This window comes from Neomonachus schauinslandi, chromosome 5 (assembly GCF_002201575.2).
Source record: "Neomonachus schauinslandi chromosome 5, ASM220157v2, whole genome shotgun sequence".
NCBI classification, from domain to species: Eukaryota; Metazoa; Chordata; class Mammalia; order Carnivora; family Phocidae; genus Neomonachus; species Neomonachus schauinslandi.
In genome coordinates this window covers 94,815,123-94,837,231 of record NC_058407.1, presented here as the reverse complement: position 1 = coordinate 94,837,231, position 22,109 = coordinate 94,815,123, and the positions used below count along the sequence as shown (strand labels likewise).

General features: G+C 45.7%; 1 protein-coding gene across 1 annotated transcript; it reads left to right on the top strand.

Annotated features, from left to right (window-relative positions):
• Nucleotides 1-252: 252 nt before the first annotated feature.
• PHC1 (polyhomeotic homolog 1) lies at nucleotides 253-21,711 on the top strand. The gene is made up of 15 exons (XM_021690751.2): nucleotides 253-283; nucleotides 3,247-3,404; nucleotides 4,943-5,053; nucleotides 6,269-6,349; nucleotides 7,112-7,261; nucleotides 7,863-8,018; nucleotides 13,235-13,730; nucleotides 15,798-16,597; nucleotides 17,447-17,594; nucleotides 17,843-18,054; nucleotides 18,636-18,750; nucleotides 19,439-19,547; nucleotides 19,771-19,921; nucleotides 20,377-20,608; nucleotides 21,439-21,711. Exons 2-15 carry the CDS (start codon nucleotides 3,291-3,293, stop codon nucleotides 21,591-21,593), a joined length of 3,030 nt encoding a protein of 1,009 aa, XP_021546426.1. The 5' UTR covers nucleotides 253-283; nucleotides 3,247-3,290; the 3' UTR covers nucleotides 21,594-21,711.
• Nucleotides 21,712-22,109: the final 398 nt, after the last annotated feature.

Here is a 22,109-nt window from a genome sequence, read left to right as displayed (position 1 = left end):
CTCTCGGCCCGGCAGGAAGTGACAGGCCCGGAGCCAGCCCCGGAGGCCTGGCAGAGCCGCGGCCGGGCCCGCACCCGGAGCGGCGGGAGGGGCGGGGAGCCGCGGCCGCGCCGGGCACCTCCCACCCCGCCCTCGGCGCCCCCGCCCCTCCAGGAAGGGGAGGAGGCGAGGGGAGCCCGCCGCGGAGGCCGAGCGAGCCCCCCGCCCAGCCCGGCGACTGGGGACCCCGGCACATGAGGTGGACGCCCCCCAGGAGCACTTGGGTGCAGAGCCAGGCGCGAAGGTAACCGGGCGGCCGCGGGCTGGGGAGGGACAGGACCTCTGGGGGCTTGGCTGCGCGGGGATGTTTCTTCAGCCACCTCCGTCTGTGTAACGCCCCAGGTACCTCCCCCAGTTTCTTTCCCTGCCTACCTCTAGCGCTTAGCTCTGCGGTCCTTCGGCTCTGTCTGTCCAAGTCTTCTTGCTCTTCGTTTCGCTGCGCTGAATGCCGTCTGTCCGTCACCCTAGTTGCTTCTGACTGCTCCTTTTCTCATTCATTTTTCCTTCTCTGACTTTGGTCCTCCCATCCAAGCATGCTGTCTGGTAATCTCCCTGCTTTTTATGGTCCGCTTGGTCCCTCGGTCCCCAATTCCTTGACTTCTGTCTGTCTCTCTCCTGCTTGTCTCCCGGCTATCAGTAAGCACATTTCCCTGCTCACTTGGGTCATTTCACTCCTGGCTCCACTCTATCTGCCCCCTTCCCCCGGTGTCTTTGATTCCTCTTTGGAACCTCATTTTCATCAAGGTTCTGTATACAACAAGGACCCCTGGGCGCTTACTATCCCTATTCTCCAGATCACTTCCATTTCTTTTGCACAGTCTTACCCCGCCCCCCCTACCCCTTCTCCTGCCGCCCTTCTCCTGCCGCCCTTCTATGTCCCATACTTTCTACAAGACAGAGTTTTAGGTTTAGGAAAATTTATTTCCTCCAACTCTTGGCTCAATGGACCCAGTCCCAGGTCCATTTCACTATTCTAGCTCCCTTCCAGAGGTCTGTGCTCCTTACCTAACCCAACCCATACACACTCAAATACTACCTTTCAGGGTGACCATAGTTTAGCTATTGTGGGCACCTCTGTGGATCAGCTTCTCGCACTTTCTCTTCTGACGTAATTCTGAAAATTTAAATGCACTGTGCCTCCCAAACTTTTTGTTGTTTTCATTTTTTGTGTTTAATTTTGCAGTCCCAACATTGATCACAAATGAATAGTATGTGCCTGGGATCCAGGAATCCTGGTTTTGATGTCAGTTTCTCCTGATTTTATTACTTAAGCCAGTACCTTTCCATCTCTATTTTCAATTCACAATCTGAAAAAAAAAAAATACCACTAAGACTTCCATTTTGGGGGAGATGTGGGGTCCTACAGTTTTTAGCATTTTCACCTATGAATATAGGAGTTAATGTCTCCTCTAACTAGTAAAGGGGTCTCATGTCTCTGAGTCCAGTGAACTAAATCCATTGATCTATATAACTATGCCATGCTGCCTCTAATCCTTACCCACTTTTTTTCTTCACATGCTGATAATGAGGATTCATGGGTCTGTATCTGTTTAGTGCTTTGATATTGTGGCAAAAGATGTGGGAGAAGATAACTAGAGTTGAAGCTGATATGATTTCTTCTGTGTACTTCTTAGGTTATATCCATGTTTGCAGTGACGTTTGCTATACCTAAATAAAACTGAAGAGATGGGTTGAGTACTTGGGGGATAATGATGCCATCCGATGATACTGGGAACAGAGTAAGAAATCTCCCCAACTCTGTTTCCAAGGCCAAGCGGTTTGATTTTATTTACTTTGTTTTGGATGTAATCCTTATGATAAATCCATTTTAATAAAACTGTTGACAGGCCTTAGCAGGAATTCTGGTTTGATGTTTACATTCCTAAACCGAATAGTGCTTTGCTGACCTAGTATCTCTAGTGGCCCTGTGCCTCCAAAGTAGAGAATATAGTGTCTAGGCCTAACAAAAGAGGGGGAAAAAAGAATGAACAAAAACCCTTATTGTCATTTAGTGTTGTTTGGAGGCATATTTCTTCTTACTTCTCTTCTCCTGTCTCTGCTTGGTTCTTAGCAGTGTCTTCATGTCTTTTTGCAAATTTTAGTGTAGACCCCAGAGGGTAAATTCTGGTTACTAAAATGAGCTAAAAAGTTGAGTTTTATTTTCTTGAAGATTTTCATTGCTGTGTATTTAATATGTGTAATACCTGGTAGTCATTTGTTAAAATGATATGTTACATTCAGTTGTGAAGGCTTTTCTGCAAATGGGGAAACTGAGGTGCCAGCAGGGAAAGTGATGTGCCCAAGGTGTTTTTATTAATAACCTGAGCTGGAATCAGGCGGCTATTTGTATAGCTCTTCTACCTCCTAGTTTTTTGTTTTGTTTTGTTTTAAAGTTTTATTTAAGTAATCTCCACACCCAATGTGGGGCTTGAACTCATGACCCCAAGATCAAGAGTTGCACGCTCTTCGCACTGAGCCAGCCAGGCGTCCCTCTACCTCTAGATTAATGACTTTCCATGATGCATTTAACATATCTGTATCTTGAGCCCCTTCTCCATAAAATGAGGACAGTGAATACTCAAACCAAATGACACTGCCTTAATCACAGGTTTTTTGTTTTTTGGGTTTTTTTTTTGGTTTGAGGAAGCAGCATGTGTTAATGTAAAGAGACTTGATACTAGGAAAACTTTAACTTCAGAAAACCTCATTTTTACAATTATAAGATGGGGATAATCATATTAAAGCACTGTGAGAGGTAATGGAGATGAAGAGCCTAAGCCAGCGAGAGGAGGCACCTGGTGACTTCTCAGTAAATGGTAAATGTTAAGGTGATGCTGGTAATGATGTTGCAGGTGCAGATAAAAGTGAGAAAACAGGAACTTTTAAGTGGGACTATTTTAAACTATTAAAAAATGTTATGGGAATGTAAGGTAGCCTTAGTATTATGAGTCTTAAATTCTAGCCATTTGATATTTCATAGACAGTCATGAGGGAATATGTAAAGGTTTCTTTTGAGACACTGCATAGTTTCAAAAGATGGTATGGGAAACATATGGTTGTAAGTGTGTATTGCAGATTTGGTAGTTAAGCCCAAGGAGTCATGGCTAATGGAAAGAAGAGGAAGAGTCTTAGATAACTTGAATGATAACATGAAATAATAGTTTGAGATCAGGTGTGAATTTTAATCCTTTGCTAACTTCCATCTAGGTCTTGAGTCAGAGCACCGGCTTTGGGGACCCTGGACCACTATCATGGAGACGGAGAGTGAGCAGAACTCCAACTCCACCAATGGGAGCTCCAGCTCTGGGGGCAGCTCTCGGCCCCAGATAGCTCAGATGTCACTGTATGAACGGCAGGCGGTGCAGGTGAGGCTCAACTGTGAGGGGCTGTGATCTGTGAATATTGGCTTCGGGTGGGCACAGGTGCTGGAAGATAATTGCTCTTAGTTCCTTTCCAGCAAACTGGGGGAGATGGATTAGGTGATGACTAATGTCCCTTCCAGCTCTGAGAATCTTAGGAGTTTACAACAGTTCGAGCAAGCAAACAGAGAATGAGATTCAGTCAGCAAATCACGGTTTTTTTATACCATTCAGTTCATGTAGCTAGATTCTAACTAACCATTTCTCTTCATGGATTGTCAGGTTTTTAATCTTCGGTCTCTCTTGTAAATCGCCCTGAGTAATGGAAGTATGAAACTCTTTGGAGTTTTATTTTTAGACAAATAGTAAATTCCATGCTTTAAAAAATCTTGGGAATGGGGCATTTTACTCAAAATATCTTGGTTGCTAGAATAACTATGCACATCATAAGAATAGTTCTAATTATTAAAGAATAAGAATACAGTAATATCCTGAAGGTGACACTAAAACTGCAGTATCATCTTTATAAACATCTACTGTAAATATTTGAAAATGCCAGTTATTTGAAAATTTTACCTGATAGAATCTTTCACAAGCCACTATTTACTCTATTTTTCATCATTTTCAACCACCTGGGGCTCTGTCCCAAGAACATGGTCTTTTGTGTCCCTAGAACATGGTCTTTTGTGTCCCTAGGATATGGTCTTCAATTTTTTTCTTCTATCTCTCTATCTATCCGTCCATCCATTTATTTATTTATTTATTTACTTTAAAGATTTTATTTATCTATTTGTCAGAGAGAGGGAGCACACAAGCAGGGGGAGAAGCAGGCAGAGGGAGAAGCAGACTCCCTGCTGAGCAAGGAGCCCGATGTGGGACTCGATCCCAGGACCGTGGGATCATGACCTGAGCCGAAGGCAGACGTCCAACCGACGCGTCCCTATCTATTTATTTTTAAGTAGGCTCTCTACTGGAGCCCAACATCAGGCTTGAACTCATGACCCTGAAACCATGGACCTGAGCTGAGATCAATAGTTGGATGCTTAACTGACTAAGCCACCCAGGTGCCCCTATTTTTATTTTTTTTTAAGTAAGCTCTATGCCCAGTCTGGGGCTTGAACTCACAACCCTGAAACCAAGAGTCGCATGCTCTACCGACTGAGCCAGCCTGGCGCCCCTTCTTCTCTTTGTATTATTTGATGTCCAATTTATTTTCAACTTGGCTAGTCCAGTTCTTTTCCTTGCTACGTCATGTATCTCCACATTCCATTTTGGGAATTAAGAGTTCATGTGAGTTACATTGCTTTACTTTTCTTTGTATACGAGATCAGAATTAATTGTTTCTCCACTTTTTGAGAACTATGTGAACTTACTAGTTCTAATATAAAAATGGACAAATCAGATGTTGACTTAGCCACGCTCCCCATCTTCCTTTGTTTCTCTCTTTCCCAGTTGTCCCTTTCACCAGATCACAGTCATTTGCATAGAATAGGAATTAGGAGCGATTCATTCTAAGTGGGTTGGTCCTCTCTTTTTCCTCTTAGGCTCTGCAGGCACTGCAGCGTCAACCCAACGCGGCTCAGTATTTCCACCAGTTCATGCTCCAGCAGCAGCTCAGCAATGCCCAGCTGCATAGCCTGGCTGCGGTCCAGCAGGTGAGAGGTCAGCAGCCAGCTGGCCCAAGAGGGAGGGGATAGGCACTACCGGTGGGTCGGGGCATACTGCCTCCTGCAGTCCTCCTGCCACTCAGGCTAGAAGCATCGTCTTGTCTACCTCCTGTCCTTCCGTAGGAGGACGAAGGGGGTCTTAGTTTTTGGGGTTGCAGTAGGAACTAGGAGGTAGAATGTCTGTGTTCTAGGACTACACTGTCCAATATGGCGGCCACTAGTCACATGTAGCTATTGAGCACTTAAAATGTGGCTAGTCCAAATTGAGATGTATAGTAAAATTTTGGATTTCAAAGACTTAATATCGAAAAAAAATGTAAAATATCTCAGTATTTTGTTTTTATTGGTTATATGTTGAAATGAGATGCATTGGCTTAAATAAAATAAAGTTTATTTCTCCTGTTTCTTTTCACTTTTTAATTTTTATTTATTTATTTATTTATTTTTAAAAGATTTTATTTGACAGAGAGCACAAGCAGAGGGACAGAGAGGGAGAAGCAGGCTCCCCGCTGAGTGAGGAGCCTGATGTGGGACTCGATCCCAGGACCCTGGGATCATAACCTGGGCCGAAGGCAGCCGTTTAACAGACTGAGCCACCCAGGCATCCCCACTTTTTTATTTTTATTTTTTAAGATTTTATTTATTTATTTGAGATAAAGAAAGAGAGCAAGAGAGAGTGAGCATGAGCTGGCGGGGAGGGCAGAGGGAGGAGAAGCAGACTCCCCACCAAGCAGGGAGCCCCAATGCGGGGCTCGATCCCAGGACCCTGGGATCATGACCTGAGCCGAAGGCAGACGCTTAACCGACTGAGCCACCCAGGCACCCCTCTTTTTTTCATTTTTTAAAAAATGTGTGTACTAGAAAATAATTTATGTGGCTTGCATTGTATTTGTTTTGGATAGCTCTGGGCTAGACTTATGAGTGACTCATGATATGAACTGGTCAAAGGTTCTTCTTCCACCTAAAAGAAAGGGAGGAGGAGGGCAGATTACCCGATTGCCCCAGGAGGGTTATGTGGGAGTTACTAGGTTGGCATAGGCGGTAACGTGAGAGTTTTGGGGATAGTGAATATACTTTTCCTTGCTCCGTAGTAGAGTCTCTGGGTTTTTATCTGAAATCTCTATTACATTTTGTGCCTGTGATTAGAAGATTCAGTCTTTCCTTCGTTGTCTCTGCTTTCTTGTTTCCTTTCCCCTCTAACAGGCCACGATTGCTGCCAGTCGGCAGGCCAGCTCCCCAAACACCAGCACGGCACAGCAGCAGACTACCACCACCCAGGCCTCAGTGAGTACTGCGGCTCCCCACCGAGAGGCTTCCTTCCCTGGGTCTTTGTCTCTGGGTGGAAGGACTTTGTGAATTGAGCCATCAATGGTCATTATTGCTCTTATGTAGAGAGTCTTAGTAAAAGGGAAACAACTGACTGGAATCTATATAGGGGTCTGAGTGAGGAGGTCTAAGAAAGGAGGAAGAAAATCCTGGGGAAGAAGAAGAGATGACAAAGGGACGGGACTGATCTCTGGACCCGTTTTTTTTTTTTTTTTTTAAGATTTTATTTATTTATTTGACAGACAGACAGCGAGAGAGGGAACACAAGCAGGGGGAGTGGGAGAGGGAGAAGCAGATTCCCCGCTGAGCAGGGAGCCCTATGGGGCTCGATCCCAGGACCCTGGGATCATGACCTGAGCCAAAGGCAGATGCCTGACAACTGAGCCACCCAGGCGCCCTGATCTCTGGACCCTTTAACAAGGAGTGAAGTCTGCTCCATTTTGTTCCTTTTCCCTCTCAACTGGTAATGTTAGTGGTTAGGGACTAGTTTCTTTACTTTGGTACTACCCTCCAGTAGCCAGGATGACAGTTATGGTCAGGAAGGTATTATTCATTTCCCCCTGACTCTGAAAATAAGATAGTCTGTTCTTAAAAAAAAAAAAAGAAAGAAAGAAAATTAGATATTCTGTTCTTCACTGTGTCCCTCTGCATTTGTCGGTGATGTGCGTTTCTTTTTACATCTCCTAAGTCTTTAGTTCTGTTCCTTTCTGTACCACACAGATCAACCTGGCCACCACGTCGGCCGCCCAGCTCATCAGCCGATCCCAGAGTGTGAGCTCTCCCAGTGCTACCACTTTGACCCAATCTGTGCTACTGGGGAACACCACCTCCCCACCTCTCAACCAGTCCCAGGCCCAGATGTATCTACGGGTAAGCCACGAACACAACCACCATTGTTCTAGGGGCATAATTGTTATGCCCCTGCCACAGACTTGAGTGAAAGCTGTTTGATTTAACCATGGTTGCCCAGATACGTTAAGATATGCTGATCTACTTCCTAGGCCTTACTTACCTCTAGAAGTGATGCTCAGTATTCACAGGTAGCCTGCAGATTGCATTGAGATCCTAAGTGAGAAGGTGTCCGCCTTAATATTTGACTGAAGTGGTGTCACATAGAATCTGATCTTCAAACCTGTGGCTCGAGTACCCAAATTCTAAGTGTTATCTCTTAGCCTGTCTACTTACTATACATAAATACTTGTTCTAAAATCCTCATTGTCTCAACTTCTTTGATGTTTGACTCTTTGATATCAATCTATAGTTTTATATACATTCTAGGTTTCCTTCTGGATGATTCATCGCATATGGAGAATAAGGGTCTCCTGGGTTGGTGTGGAAAGGGGCAGGGCTTAGCAGTTTCGTATCTTCTGTTTATTTTGTCTTGTGGTCCTTCCCTTCCGTTTCTTCTGTCTTTCTTCTTCTCCTCTTGTTCTCTTTCCTTTGCTCTTCCTCTTCCTCCTCTCCTTGCCAGCCACAGCTGGGAAACCTATTGCAGGTAAACCGGACCCTGGGCCGGAATGTGCCTCTAGCCTCCCAACTCATCCTGATGCCTAACGGGGCAGTGGCTGCGGTCCAGCAGGAGGTGCCATCTGCTCAGTCTCCGGGAGTTCATACAGATGCAGATCAGGTCAGTGGCAACCACTTGACCTGTGGATGGGCACTGGGGAGGATGAAGGAAACCACCGTAGACCAGGGCCCACCCTGCTACCCCATTACGACTTCTCGGGATTCTTATTTTTTCTCCCGTTTTCTTAATTTCCATAGCACTCGAATCCCTTGTAACTTGTGAGTTATTTGAGTTAGGAAGGGAAGTGGAGTTGACTGAAAACAGCCCTGTAGATCTGGGAAGGCTTATTCTCAATCCAGGGCAGATTTCCTTATATTCTTTCAGCCCTCCATGGCTCAGTTTTATTTAGGAGGTCTTAGTTCTTTTCATTTGCAGTGCTCTCTTAAAGTAAGGGGTGATTGAGGGAATTCTGCAGTTAGGTAGATGTGAAGCCCACCTGGCTGTTGCTGGAGGAATGTTTGATTCCTTCTCTTTATGAGTTACTGTGGCTGCCAACTCTCAGTAGTCTGTTTCTCCTCGCTGTGTGCCCAGGAAAGTCTTCTTCACCGTTGCTTCCCATGCCTTACCCCCAAACATGTACATATATTTCGAGCCTGAGTTTTTGCTACTTATGGATGGAATACAAATTGGGATCGCATAATAACTTTTTTCATTCTTTTAGTTTATCAGTTAGCAAGTGAATATTGAGGTTGAGCTCTTTCTACTGATGTGCTCAGATATACACTAGAAACTTGGGAAGCTTGAAAGGAAAGACAAGTCAAGTCTTCAAAGATCTTAGAGAACAAAGAAGTACAAAGATCTTAGAGCCCAAAGAGGTACAAAGTAAACGGTACTAACTTGGAGTGACACATGAGTTTAGAGAAGAGTTGGCTGCATCCCTGCTCAGGACTTTTGGGATACTTGAGGAGATTCTCGAAGGATCGGTAGGATTTGATTTGGAGTTAGAAGAAAACTGGAGAGAGAACAGTGTGTGTAAAGGCTTGATTCATATGTGACTGAGTTGGGGATGAGTGGATAAAGTGGAGACAACCCACCTGATGGTAGAAAAGGTCATTGTCAGGGAGAAGTCTGAAAGCCAAGTAACTTCATAGGTAGCAGGGGTCAAGGCTGGCTATTGCACAGCAGATTAATAGGATAAGGAAAATACTTTGGAAAGAATCATCTAGGAACATGTGCCTGGAGAAGAAAGAGAAGTTAAGGAACCTAGTAAGAGATTCTTGGGGGTCATTTAGTTACTAGGGTAAGACCTTCGTTTTAGACTATGGTAACAGCAGTGGGATCAGAGGATGAGGTTGAGACTGGTTTCATATCCAGTTCTTTCATTTATCCATCTCTTTATTCATCAGATATTTGAGTGTCAATATGTGGAGGGACAGAGTAGTGGTTGCAAATGTGAATCTGATAGTTGGGTCAGATTCCAAGTCCATGACTTACTGTGTGACCTAGGCAAATGGCCTAACATCTTTTTGCCAGTTTCTTCGTGTATAAAATAGCTATTGTTAAATACCTACTTTGGGGTGTGTTGAGGATTAAATGAGTTAGAGATTACAAATCATTGAGGCACCAGACATTACACAAAGAATCACCAGAATGGTTTAATAATTGCTTCATTAGAAAGTACAGAGTGCTCTGAAAACACAGAAAGAGACCCGATTCAGCCTTAGGATCGGGGTGAAAGTCAAGAAGACTGCCCCGAGGAGGTGACATTTAAATTGGGTATCCGGTGAAGACATGGAAGGAGAGTGGTGAAGGCAGGGGGAACCTTATGTCCAAATACCCCTTGAATCCAAAGAGGAGGGAAGGAGCTTTATATATTTGAGGAATTGAAAGAATACCTGTGTGCTTGGAGTTTGGCAAAGGGGGATGGAGATGGTACCGGGGAGGTAGGAGAAACTTCATCTTGCAGGGCGTTGGGAACAGTGTTTAGGATTTTGGGCTTTATGCAAAGGGTGATGGGATACTATGGGAGGATTTTCAATTTGGAAGTGACCTAGAAAGGTTTGAGGCTTGTTCATTTTTTTTGTTTAAAGACTATGTTGGCTCCTCTGTGGAGAATAAATGGAAGTGGTGTGAGTGTGAATCTAGGGAGAACAACAGTTTCGGGGAAGGATGATGTTTGGGTTAGGCAGTAACAACGGAGATGGACAGAAATGAATAGATTTGAGAAAAACTTAGAAGATCTTTGAAAGAGGAAAACTGATTCAGTTGAGGGAAGTGCCAGAGACGAGATGTGATGGCGGTGAGGCGGCTGCTTAGTGCTACTCAGGAGATGGAGAATGTTGGAGAAGGGGATCTAGGGTGAAGTTAACTTTTGGATACCACTGTCTTAGACGTGCTTGTGCGTCAGTGGGTCACGAGGTCAGCTGTTTTATATATCTGGTGCTTGAGCTTAGAGGGAAGGTCTGAGTTGGAGATAAACATTCAAGAGTAGTAGACACATAGATGATAATCGAAGTCAAGAGAGCATTTGGCATTGCTTAGGGAAAGGTATGGATTGACAAGAGAAAAGCCTTTATATTAAGATGGAGCCCTGAGGGTTAGGACTGTTTAGAAAATAGTTCAAGTTCAAGTAGAGGCTGATGAACTGGCAGAGGGGAGTAGGTAGGAGTGACAGAGAAATGGGAAAATCTGGATTATGTGGTGTCATGAAGACAAGGGAGCAGAATGTTAGAACTGGCAGGGAGTCCTCTGTCAAACGCAGTAGAGAGACAAGATAGAGTTACTAATATGGACGGAGAACCATTTCAGTGGAGTTTGGGGGGTTGAAGCCAAACTAGTATCACTTGAGGAATGGCTGGATAGTGAGAATAGATGCAGTGAATGTAACCAATTATTACCAGTTTAGTAATAAAAGGAAAGGAGGATGAAGCTGGGGTTGGGGAAGTGGGGTTCAGGTGTGATGGGAGGGTGCCTTTAGCGGTGAGGTTGAAGATACAGGAAGGAATTGATAGTACAAGTTCCTTGAGAAGGAGGAGGGCTGGGGCCCTGAGTGTGGAGAAGGACTTGATAGGAGGGAGGATAGAACGGAGAGCAGGGAGAAGGAAGTGGTGGGGGTTTGTGAAGGGCATGTATAGATTTGGTGATGGAACTGCTGCAGTGTGCTCATGTGATGGTTTTATTGTCTGCAGGGGTGATGAGGGAGAGGGGGAAGAGCAGGTGGTTCTGAGGTATATCGGGACACCAGGAAAGTTTTAGATAGTCATTATGGAAAGCTGATTAGAAACAAACTATATAATTGCCCGATCACATTAAGTGCCCCAGCACCCCATCCTGATAATCTTGTCAATCTCTCTCAAAAGCTCTCACCTCTTTACCGCTTGCCTGAACTCAGGGTCTTTATATTTTTCACCTGCATTACTCTACTGGTTTTCTAATTGGTCTCTTGCCTTCAGCCTTGTCTACCTCTAAGCATCTTCCATATTACTATCTGAATAAGTTTTTTAAATAAGAAAATACCTGTTGTTCCTAACATTATTTTAAATGGTACTTCTGGTATACTGAATTTGATAAATCATAATCCTTGGTTCGTGACATCCTGTCAGCAGTGGTCCATTCATGGCCCACTCTTAGTTATTTACTATGTTTTAATGATGTAATAAGCAATCCCCAGTTCCACCCACTGCCTGCCCCTACCCATGGTAACAATCATTCTGATTCCTAGGTTCATCCTTCCCTGTGTCCCTTTTTTATAGTTTTATCGTGTTTACATATATTTTTAAAAAGTACTTTTTATTATGGAATATTTCAAACTTATGCAAAAATAGAAAAAAATATGAATCCCTTTGCACCTGCCAGCCAGCTGCAACATTTATCAACACATCGCCTTTCTATCCAGGCCACTTTCCTCCACCTGTGGATTATTTAGAAGTAATTCCAGATACCATATGTTCTATATTTTTTTTGTGTGTGTATATATTTGTATTTAAGTTTATAAGGTCTTTGTGCTGTATGTAATTTGGGGGGAATACTTTGTTAATAGCTTATTGTCAAGATCCATCCATATTATTGCATGTCATTGTATTTTATTAATTTCTATGTAGTATTGAACCATGTGAATATACTTTAGTTCATTCATCTTCTCTTCTGATAATGGCCATTTGGGTTGCTTCCAGACTTTCGTTAACTATGAATAGTGCTGCTGTGAACTTTCTCACACATGCCTCCTGTTGTATATAGCAAGAGTTTCTCCTGTAGAATTCCTGGATTAGGGGGTGTGTGAATGTTCAGCTTGAGGATAAGATGCCAAACCATTTGCCAAAGCGGTTGTACTGATTTACACTTCTGTCAGCAATGTTTAAGAGAATGGTTTCAGCTGTAGAGTTGATTACGTTTATTCTGATTAATATTCTTCAGTGGCTTCCTGTCATCAGTGAAGTGCTCATCAGTCCTCTCTTCATATTCTGGGGTACTTCCTATGTCAGGCACTGTGCTAGGTGCTGGAAATAGAACAGTGGGGAAGATGGATAAACTTTCTGTTCCCGAACTAAAGTTCAGACTCTCCTCATTTGAGTGCACCAAGCCCTTCCTGATCTGAAACCTTCCTCCCTCCCCGGCCTCAGCCTGTCTTCCTAGCTTCATTTCTTTCCACTCCCTCCATCTCACCCCAAATGTAGTGAAATATTCATAATTTCCAAAAATGCTATGCTCTTCCTTGGCTCGATGGTCTTCCAAATGTTACCTATGTCTTCAAACTTCGCTTTTGCTCTCACCCATGGAGTCTCAGATGGAACAAAAGACTGTTTTAGGAAGTCTTCCCTAATCTCCCCGGTCTGAGTCCCATCTTCCTCCTCTGCTCCCATGGCACTTTGCGCAGATCTCTGCATAGTATAATAGGGCTATCGTTGATTTTCTTGTCTGTCTGTTCTGGTAGAAAGTACTCATTAAGAGCAGGGACAGTGTCTTTCGTCTTTGCATTTCCAGTATCCAGTGTAGTACCTGAAACATAGTAGGTCATTTGGTCAGTGTTGAATGAATGAACGAATGGAGAAGAAAGGGAAAATCTGAGACATTTTGAAGGAATAAATGAGCAAACTTGCTGATAGATTTGATAGTGAATGAAGGAGACTGAAAATCAAATAGGATTCAAGAGTCCCTCCCTGGGTGACTGGAAGGACTTTAATGTATGTAATTGTAAAGGTGGGGGAACAAGGTTTGAGGGGGGGGCTGGGGAATATCTGTAGCTGTCTTCACTGCTTCTGAATCAGTCACAGAAGTCTTTGACCTTCATGCCCCCTGTTCCCCTTTTCTCAGTATATCTTTTTCTTCTTATCTTTCAGGTGCAGAATTTGGCAGTGAGGAACCAACAGGCCTCAGCCCAAGGACCCCAGATGCAAGGCTCTACTCAGAAGGCCATTCCTCCTGGAGCCTCCCCTGTCTCTAGCCTGTCCCAGGCCTCTAGCCAGGCCCTCGCTGTGGCTCAGGCTTCCTCTGGGGCCTCGGGCCAGTCCCTCAACCTCAGTCAAGCTGGTGCAGGCAGTGGGAGTAGCATCCCCGGGTCTGTGGGGCCAGGCGGAGGTGGCCAGGCACCTGGGGCCTTGGGTCAGTTGCCTTCCTCAGGAATGGGTGGGGGTGGGAGCTGTCCCAGGAAGGGCACAGGAGTGGTGCAGCCCTTGCCCGCAGCCCAAACAGTGACTGTGAGTCAGGGAAGCCAGACAGAAGCAGAAAGTGCAGCAGCCAAGAAGGCAGAAGCAGATGGGCCTGGTCAGCAGAATGTGGGCATGAACCTGACACGGACAGCTACACCTGCTCCCAGCCAGACCCTTATTAGCTCAGGTAAGCTGTCACCTCTCCCAAGGTCATTATTCTCTCAGAACTTGTTTGAAATCTTCAGAGTACATTGCTTTGCCATTTTTCCTGCTTCTCTTGGTCCTGGAGTAGTGGAAGGAAAGAAAATCACATCAGCCTTGATCATCTTAGTCCAGGGAGAGAGGAGGACAGGTAACAGAGGTAGATCTCTGTTTCCACCAGGCAGCAATCCCCCCTTCTTGGCCCTGAGTTTGTCAGTTTACCCATCCCACCCATTCATTTACCCAGTTCTTAACTGAATTGCCTGCTGTAGGAGGTGTAGGAGGTGTTAGGGATGCATCTTTGAAAAACAGATTCCTTGTCCTCATGGAGCTTACGATTTAGCTTAAGGGATGACTTCTCTCTTCACTCTATTTATTTTATTTTATTATTTTTTAAGGATTTTATTTATTTGACAGAGAGAGACACAGTGAGAGAGGGAACACAAGCAGGGGGAGTGGGAGAGGGAGAAGCAGGCTTCCCGCGGAGCAGGGAGCACGATGTGGGTGGGGCTCGATCCCAGGACCCCGGGATCATGACCTGAGCCGAAGGCAGATGCTTAATGACTGAGCCACCCAGGCGCCCCTATTTTATTTTCTTTTTTAAAAAATTTTATTTATTTGACACAGAGAGAGAGATCACAAGCGGGGGGCGGGGGGAGGAAGAGATCACAAGCGGGGTGGGCAGAGGGAGAGGGAAAAGCAGGCTCCCGGCTGAGCAGGGAGCCTAATGCAGGGCTCGATCCTAGGATGCTGGGATCATGACCTGAGCCGAAGGCAGACACTTAACCGACTGAGCCACCCAGGTGCCCCTCCTCACTCTGTTTAATGATGATTTGTTGGGCCAAGGTAGAGCGGAGATGGTGTAAGTGCCTTAGAGCACTTAGGACTAGCAAATAGAGCCACGTTTTTTTTTTTTTTTAAAGATTTTATTTATTTATTTGACAGAGAGAGACACAGCGAGAGAGGGAACACAAGCAGGGGGAGTGGGAGAGGGAGAAGCAGGCTTCCCGCGGAGCAGGGAGCCCGATGTGGGGCTCGATCCCAGGACCCTGGGATCATGACCTGAGCCGAAGGCAGACGCTTAACGACTGAGCCACCCAGGTGCCCGAGCCACGGTTTAATATAGTGAACTTGTGATCATCTGGATCAATGATAAGGATAAAAAAAGAAAACCCCAATGGTTTATAGTTGCTTTTAGACTGTGGTTCGGTATAGTTAGATGTGTGCACCTTACTTGGTAATGTTTATTTTTCCCTGCCTTGTTTCTAGCACTTTAGTTGTTGCTGTATTTGGATGATTTACTTACAAAAAGTTATGAGTTCGTCATCAGCTATACTCCTCCTAGTATTTACATACCGTAGCACTCGGTTTCCGAAGTGCTTTCATCTCCTACATGCTCCCTGGGCAGTCTGGGAGAGTCGCGAGTGGGGGAGATTGTTGGCACCGCCTGCCGCAGAGGAAACTGGGTAAAGGCCGGACCTGCAGCAGCTGGCTCTTGAGACTTCTCCTAGGTGGTGACCTAACCTGATGAGTCTAAAGAACCGAGGCATCCACGGGAAGCTGTTGGAATCTTTACCTCTGTGGACATTCATTCTCTCAGTGACCATTAAGTCTTTCTCATGTGCCGGGTGCTGGGCTGGGTTCTGGGGATGTACAAATGTAGAAAGCAGGGACTCAGCCCCTGAAGAACTCAGTCTAATCATACGGGCGATGGGCCAGCCCTTCTCCTTTGCTGGATCAAACGGACAGGATTTAGTGTAGCAAAGAAAATAAAAGTTAGCTGGCTGCAAGAAATTACTGAGGACCGTGAAATGACAGCGCAAGGGACTTCTTCCCTTGAGGTCCTTCATTGTAGAGAGAGATAGTTGGTTATGTCTGACTCAGAGAGAAGAGTAGGAATGAAGCGATCTCCCCGGTCCTTCCCGGTTAGGTTGCCATTCCCTGTGTGATACCAAAGCTCGGTACGCCTTGGAAAGGTGATTTCACTTTTAACTTACAATGTTAATGATTATTTCCCGCTCTTCTTTGTTCCGTCCTGGGCTTGTTGCTGTAGCCACCTACACGCAGATCCAGCCCCACTCCCTGATTCAGCAGCAGCAGCAGATCCACCTGCAGCAGAAGCAGGTGGTCATCCAGCAGCAGATTGCCATCCACCACCAGCAGCAGTTCCAGCACCGGCAGTCCCAGCTCCTGCACACGGCCACGCACCTCCAGCTGGCCCAGCAGCAGCAGCAGCAGCAGCCCCCACCGCCCCCGCCCCCGCCCCCCCCGCCTCCCCCGCCGGCCACCCCCCTCCCTGCCCCTCAGCCGCCGCAGGGCCCGCCTACGCAGCAGGTCCCACCTTCCCAGTCCCCGCAGCAAGCCCAGACCCTGGTGGTTCAACCCATGCTTCAGTCTTCACCCTTGTCCCTCCCGCCTGACCCAATCCCCAAGCCACCCATCCCCATCCAGTCCAAGCCACCTGTAGCACCCATCAAGCCTCCCCAGCTAGGCGCCACGAAGATGTCAGCTGCCCAGCAACCACCGCCCCACATCCCTGTGCAAGTCGTGGGCACCCGGCAACCGGGGACGGCCCAGGCGCAGGCTCTGGGGTTGGCACAGCTGGCGGCCTCCGTACCTACTTCCCGGGGGATGCCCAATACGGTGCAGCCTGGGCAGGCCCACTTGGCCTCCTCACCACCTTCATCCCAGGCTCCCGGGGCACTGCAAGAGTGCCCCCCCACATTGGCCTCTGGGATGAGCCTGGCTCCCATGCAGGGGACAACACATGTGGTGAAGGCTGGGGCTACGACCTCCTCACCTGCTGTGGCCCAGGTACCTGCTGCCTTCTACATGCAGTCCGTGCACCTGCCGGTGAGTGAGGTCTGATGGTTTTGAGGGCACGGTCACCCTTGAGTGGACCTGGGGCTCAGTGGACCCATATGGATCTTAACTTGGGAGGGGAGTAAAGAGTTGGGAAGGTTGAGATGCTGGTATTTATCATCTTACCTTCATTACTTCCTTAGAAGCCCCATCTCCAAATACAGCCATACTGGGGTTAGGACCTAGGGATTGGGAGGGGAGGGGACCACAAACATTTAGTCCATGACAGATAACGTAATTAATATGTGTGAGTGAGCATGTATGTGTGTGGGGTGTGTGTGTGTGTGTGCACGCATGCGCACGAATATGGTATTGCAGCAACTGCTCTGTTAATTGTTTCGTCTGTGACAACTATTTGTTACAAACTGTAAAACTTAAACTGCTATGTGCTTCTTTTATAAGACAGACATTGATGGAAGGTTAAGATACTGGTATTTATTTGTTCCTTTTGTAGGAGACATTAATGCATATAATAATCTGTACTTCATACTCCTAAATTTGCTACTGAAATCATTCTGGGTTTTTGGATCTGTACTAAGTTAGATCAAGATAGCCTTAATCACTTAAATTGGTCTTTAGAAAAACAGTGGTTCTCAGTGGGGCCATAATGAACCCAGGATCCCGAGGTGTAGGTCAGGACTAAATGTGACAGTTTCTTTTGTCCTGATGTAGAAGATACGCTTCTTGGGAATGACCGGGAATTTTAGTGTACTGTGGGAAGTACACAAATTGGGAAATCTGGAACTAAGAACATTTTCACTGACAGTATGGGAGTCATTGAGGTTCCTTATTATCCTTCACTCATAAATCTTGGTTTCTTTCCTATTCTTCACTTTATAGAGCAAACCCCAGACACTGGCTGTCAAACGCAAGGCAGAGTCTGAGGAGGAGAGAGACGATGTCTCCACATTGGGTTCAATGCTTCCTGCCAAGGCATCTCCAGTAGCCGAGAGCCCAAAGGCCATGGAGGAGAAGAGCAGTCTTGGAGGTGAGTAACTGACTTCTGCAGTCCTTTTGGAGTGCGGAGATTAGAGACCTGTTCTGAGTGAGCTCGGAGCTAAATCTGGTTCCGTAGAAGATGCGCCTGAACTTGGTGGACGAATGGGTAGATCCAAAAACAGGGACTCCAGGGTGAATGATCAAAGGTGAGCATGTATGATTGTGGAAGATCAGACTGGCTTGGCTAATAGATGGATCAATTATGTCATCCCCTATCTGTTCCTTAATTTGTTCCAGAGAAAGTTGAACCAGTGACTGGTGTGAATGCTAATACTCCAAGCAGTGAACTAGTAGCCTTGGCTCCTGCCCCATCTGCACCCCCTCCTACACTAGCCATGGTGTCCAGACAAATGGGTGACTCAAAACCTCCACAGGCCATCGTGAAGCCCCAGATTCTCACCCACATCATTGAAGGCTTTGTTATCCAGGAAGGAGCAGAGCCTTTCCCGGTGAGGGCAGGGCCATAAGGTGGGACTTTCAAGTGGGGACTTGGTCTGATTATTATCTTTCCAAAGTCCACTAAAATCAAGTCTCAGAACCATTTAATTATTCGAGAATGGTTCAGTTCTGTTGTTTGTATGGTTAATTGTAAAGAAGGAAGGGAAGGGGGAAAGGAAAGAATATGTGTAGACCAGCAAATGAAAGTGTTGGGAAGAGAAGGAAGAAGCTATAATGTTTAGTTACACAAACTAGGCTGTATTATAATGAAGAAATTTGTGGTAGAGAAGTTAAGGGACTTTTCTAGATACCAGGAGTTGCAGAACTAGGACTAGAACAACAGGTATCTGCAACTTTGGAAGGAAAAGGACAAGCTAGAGAGCCAAGGTAGGAACCTGTTTTCCAATGGCTCATCTGAAAAGAGCCAGTTAGGGCCTCTTGATTGCCACGTTGAAAAATGTTTCTCTAAACCAGACTTGGCCATTAACTCCGAGAACCAGGCAAAGGCACGGCGGTGAGAAGTAACTGGGGAAAGTTATAGAGAAGCAGAAAGGGACTAGGCTAACCTAACTGTAAACTTTTTCTGGCACAGGTGGGTTGTTCTCAGTTACTGAAAGAGTCTGAGAAGCCACTACAGACTGGCCTCCCGACAGGGCCGAATGAGAATCAGTCAGGGGGCCCCTTGGGAGGGGACAGCCCATCTGCTGGTAAGTATTTATTTAGAGACCCATCTGGGGAAGGAGGCTCAGGGAGATGTGTTTGAGGACTCAGTGTAAAATGGTAATTATTTAAAGTGGGAGGTATACAAAGTCCATCCACACACAGGAACTGTATTAAATATCAGAATGTGTAGAATCACACAAAAGGAGTTCCCTATCGGATTAGGGTGATTTAACAAGCCAACCTGAATTTTATTTACTTGTTTACTGTAAGGATGTATTTTTCAAAAGATGATCTAAAATAGTATATTTCTTAATTTCCATTTCTCCTTATTCTAGGTTTTATAATCTATATTAAGGTCTCTTGTTTACATTTCTCCCACTGCTTTTGTAAACTTTTGTTGGGAGAGGGATCCTGTATCTTTCTAGTTAGTAATTAGTTCCTCTCTCCTATTCTGAATTGCAGTCTTGTCTGCAGTCTGAGAGTATGAATTGGGATAATCAGTCATCGAAAATGGAAACTAGGCTGGTTTAAGTCAGGAAGACCATGCTGTTCTTGAGGGATGTGTCTTTATGGTTTTGGATTTTGAGCTTTATGTTTGAGGGATTCTGAATTAGGTTGTGTAGGTCTTGGGGGGGCAAACCCTGAAAGTAATTAGAGTCAGCCGTGGGCCTAATGATGGCCCAAGCGGCAGCAGTACCAGTGACAAGTCTCCAGGGATGCCTTGTTTTCCAGAGCTAGATAAGAAGGCAAATCTCCTGAAGTGTGAGTACTGCGGGAAGTATGCTCCTGCTGAGCAGTTTCGCGGCTCCAAGAGGTTCTGCTCAATGACCTGCGCTAAGAGGTACCATGGGCACCCACCCTCCCTTCCTCACCTTCAGCACCAGCTTCTCCATCTAACAGTGGGCCCCTTCCCTAGGATCACCTCACAGCTGATGTTTCCCGTCTTCTTTGCTTTCGTGTTCTTCCCCGAGTCGGTACCTAAAATACCAATTCCCATGTAGCGAAGGCTAGCCAGGTGGTTGTCTCTGGCACCGCTGACATCCCATATATGCCCCGACCCGTAGGTATAATGTGAGCTGTAGTCACCAGTTCCGGCTGAAGAGGAAAAAAATGAAAGAGTTCCAAGAAGCCAACTATGCTCGCGTTCGTCGGCGTGGACCCCGCCGTAGCTCCTCTGACATCGCCCGTGCCAAAATCCAGGGCAAGCGCCACCGGGTGAGCGTCTTTTGCAGAGCCAGCAACTTTTAAAATGGTCCTTTTTCCTTCCTCTTTCCCTACGGGGCAGTTCCTTTGCCCCGGTAAAAGAGTGAGAGACCAGAACTCTGAGTTTTGTATTGATGGCATTACTCCAAATTCCAAGAGATCCTGACTCCTTGTCTCTTCTCACCTGATTACTGGTTCATGTGTCCATTAATCATTACATTTGACAAAATCTAGATTACGATTCTTGGAAGGAGGGGAGAATCAAGAAAGTGATCGTTTATACTTGAAAGTTACTTGAGAGTGGACTAGTGACTCCGGGCATTTGCAAAGTACAGTTTCTTCACTGTAATACTAGTTTCTCCTCTATGCCCAGTATTAACCCGAACCCAGTTGACCGGGAAGGGGCGAGGGAAAGAAACCTTCTGACACTTATTCATGACCTCACTGCTTTGTGTTGTTCTCCGCAGGGTCAAGAGGACTCTAGCCGGGGTTCAGATAATTCCAGTTACGATGAAGCACTCTCTCCGACATCTCCTGGGCCTCTATCTGTGCGAACTGGGCATGGAGAACGTGACCTGGGGAACCCCAATACAGCGCCACCGACGCCGGAATTACATGGCATCAACCCTGTGTTCCTGTCCAGCAATCCCAGCCGTTGGAGTGTAGAAGAGGTGTATGAGTTTATTGCTTCTCTACAAGGTATTGAGGGCTTATCCAGTAGAACCCAGATCACATACAGGTTTACTTTTCTTTAGATTATCCCACATGGGCCTTTGTGACAGGGAACAGACTAGAACTGACTTTTAAGCAGTAGGGGCTTAAGTATGGTTATGACGAAGGCTCTATTCATATTTACCCAGGTTACTTGCCCACAGCCTGGTTTCTTAATTTCCTTTTGGGCTGATTGTCCTCTACTATGTCAGCAATCTTGCAATGTTTGATTTTCACTTTTATATTTCTTACTAATAATTTTTGGATAAAGTATGTTTTTTATATGTGATTTTGTGATACCAGACATAGATAAAAGACTGTTTCCACTAAAGGGATTAGGAAAGTAGGGGCCATCGTTACCCCACACTCTTCCAGGCAGGATTGTTTGTAAGCTGTTCTTGACAAAGGATGGTTTTCTCCAGAAAAGAAAATCACCTTACCCTTTTTGCCATTTGTCTGAATTCTCGGCCCTTAAACAAAGATGCCCTATAGGCTCTGAACTTTTGATTTTTTTGCTACTGTGAAAGAAAACATGCGGTCTTGCTCCTTCCCTTTTCTCCCTCAAGCTATTTGAATGAAGTTATTTCTGTGATTGAACTTTGTTCTTCTTTCCTCTTGGCTTTTTTACATAGCCAGTTTCTCGGACTTCATTTTACTTCCAAAGCTTCCCACCTCAGACTTTTATATTCCTGAATTTAGGATGAGTACTTTGGGATTAACCACTGCTGGGTCTCCATTTTTTCATCTTGAGTTTCCCCCTCCTATCCTCTGGTGCCACCACCTAGTTTCTCATATGTATTCCCACCATTTCCTTCTAGGCTGCCAAGAGATTGCAGAGGAGTTTCGTTCCCAGGAGATTGATGGACAGGCCCTTTTATTACTTAAAGAGGAACATCTTATGAGTGCCATGAACATCAAGTTGGGCCCTGCCCTCAAGATCTGCGCCAAGATAAACGTCCTCAAGGAGACCTAAGGTGGCCCTCTTGCACAAACGAGCCGAAGGCAGACACTCTCCACTGTCCAGGTTATAACCTGGTACCAGCAGACTCTACAGGGAAGAAAGAGCTGTTCCAATTACGTAAATCTGAGACAGGGAAGAAAAGTGCAAGAATTTGTTGCTGGTGCTACATGGCGGGAGCTGTGACATTTTCTCTGGTTCTACCTTATTTTTTAAAATCATTACAGTTCTCACTTTTCTCACCTACCCTAATCTAATCTTTATAAAAGAGGCAGTCTAGAGAACTAGGACTGCTCAGCCTTATCCTGGAGTGGAGTATCTAGCCAGGGTCTCAGTTCTCCAAGAGGAGGAGTAGACAGTATGGTAAGGTAAGGAAGTGGGTGGGACGTAGGTGTGCCTCCACAACGGGAGAGGTAGGGTTCTTCTAGCTTGTGTGACACAAGTTTAGTGACATCTGGTACTCCCTCTCTTCCCTCTGGATTGCCCAACTGCGGCTGTGGCCCAGAGTTTTCTTTGTTGTCGCTCCCTTAG

Bases quoted from the DNA above. Each gene is read 5' to 3' on its own strand.
- PHC1 (XM_021690751.2), top strand. From the start codon at position 3,291: ATGGAGACGGAGAGTGAGCAGAACTCCAACTCCACCAATGGGAGCTCC. The intron at 5,054-6,268 runs GTGAGAGGTCAG...CCCCTCTAACAG, and splicing joins GCCTGGCTGCGGTCCAGCAG to GCCACGATTGCTGCCAGTCG. The intron at 17,595-17,842 runs GTGAGTAACTGA...AATTTGTTCCAG, and splicing joins GGAGAAGAGCAGTCTTGGAG to AGAAAGTTGAACCAGTGACT.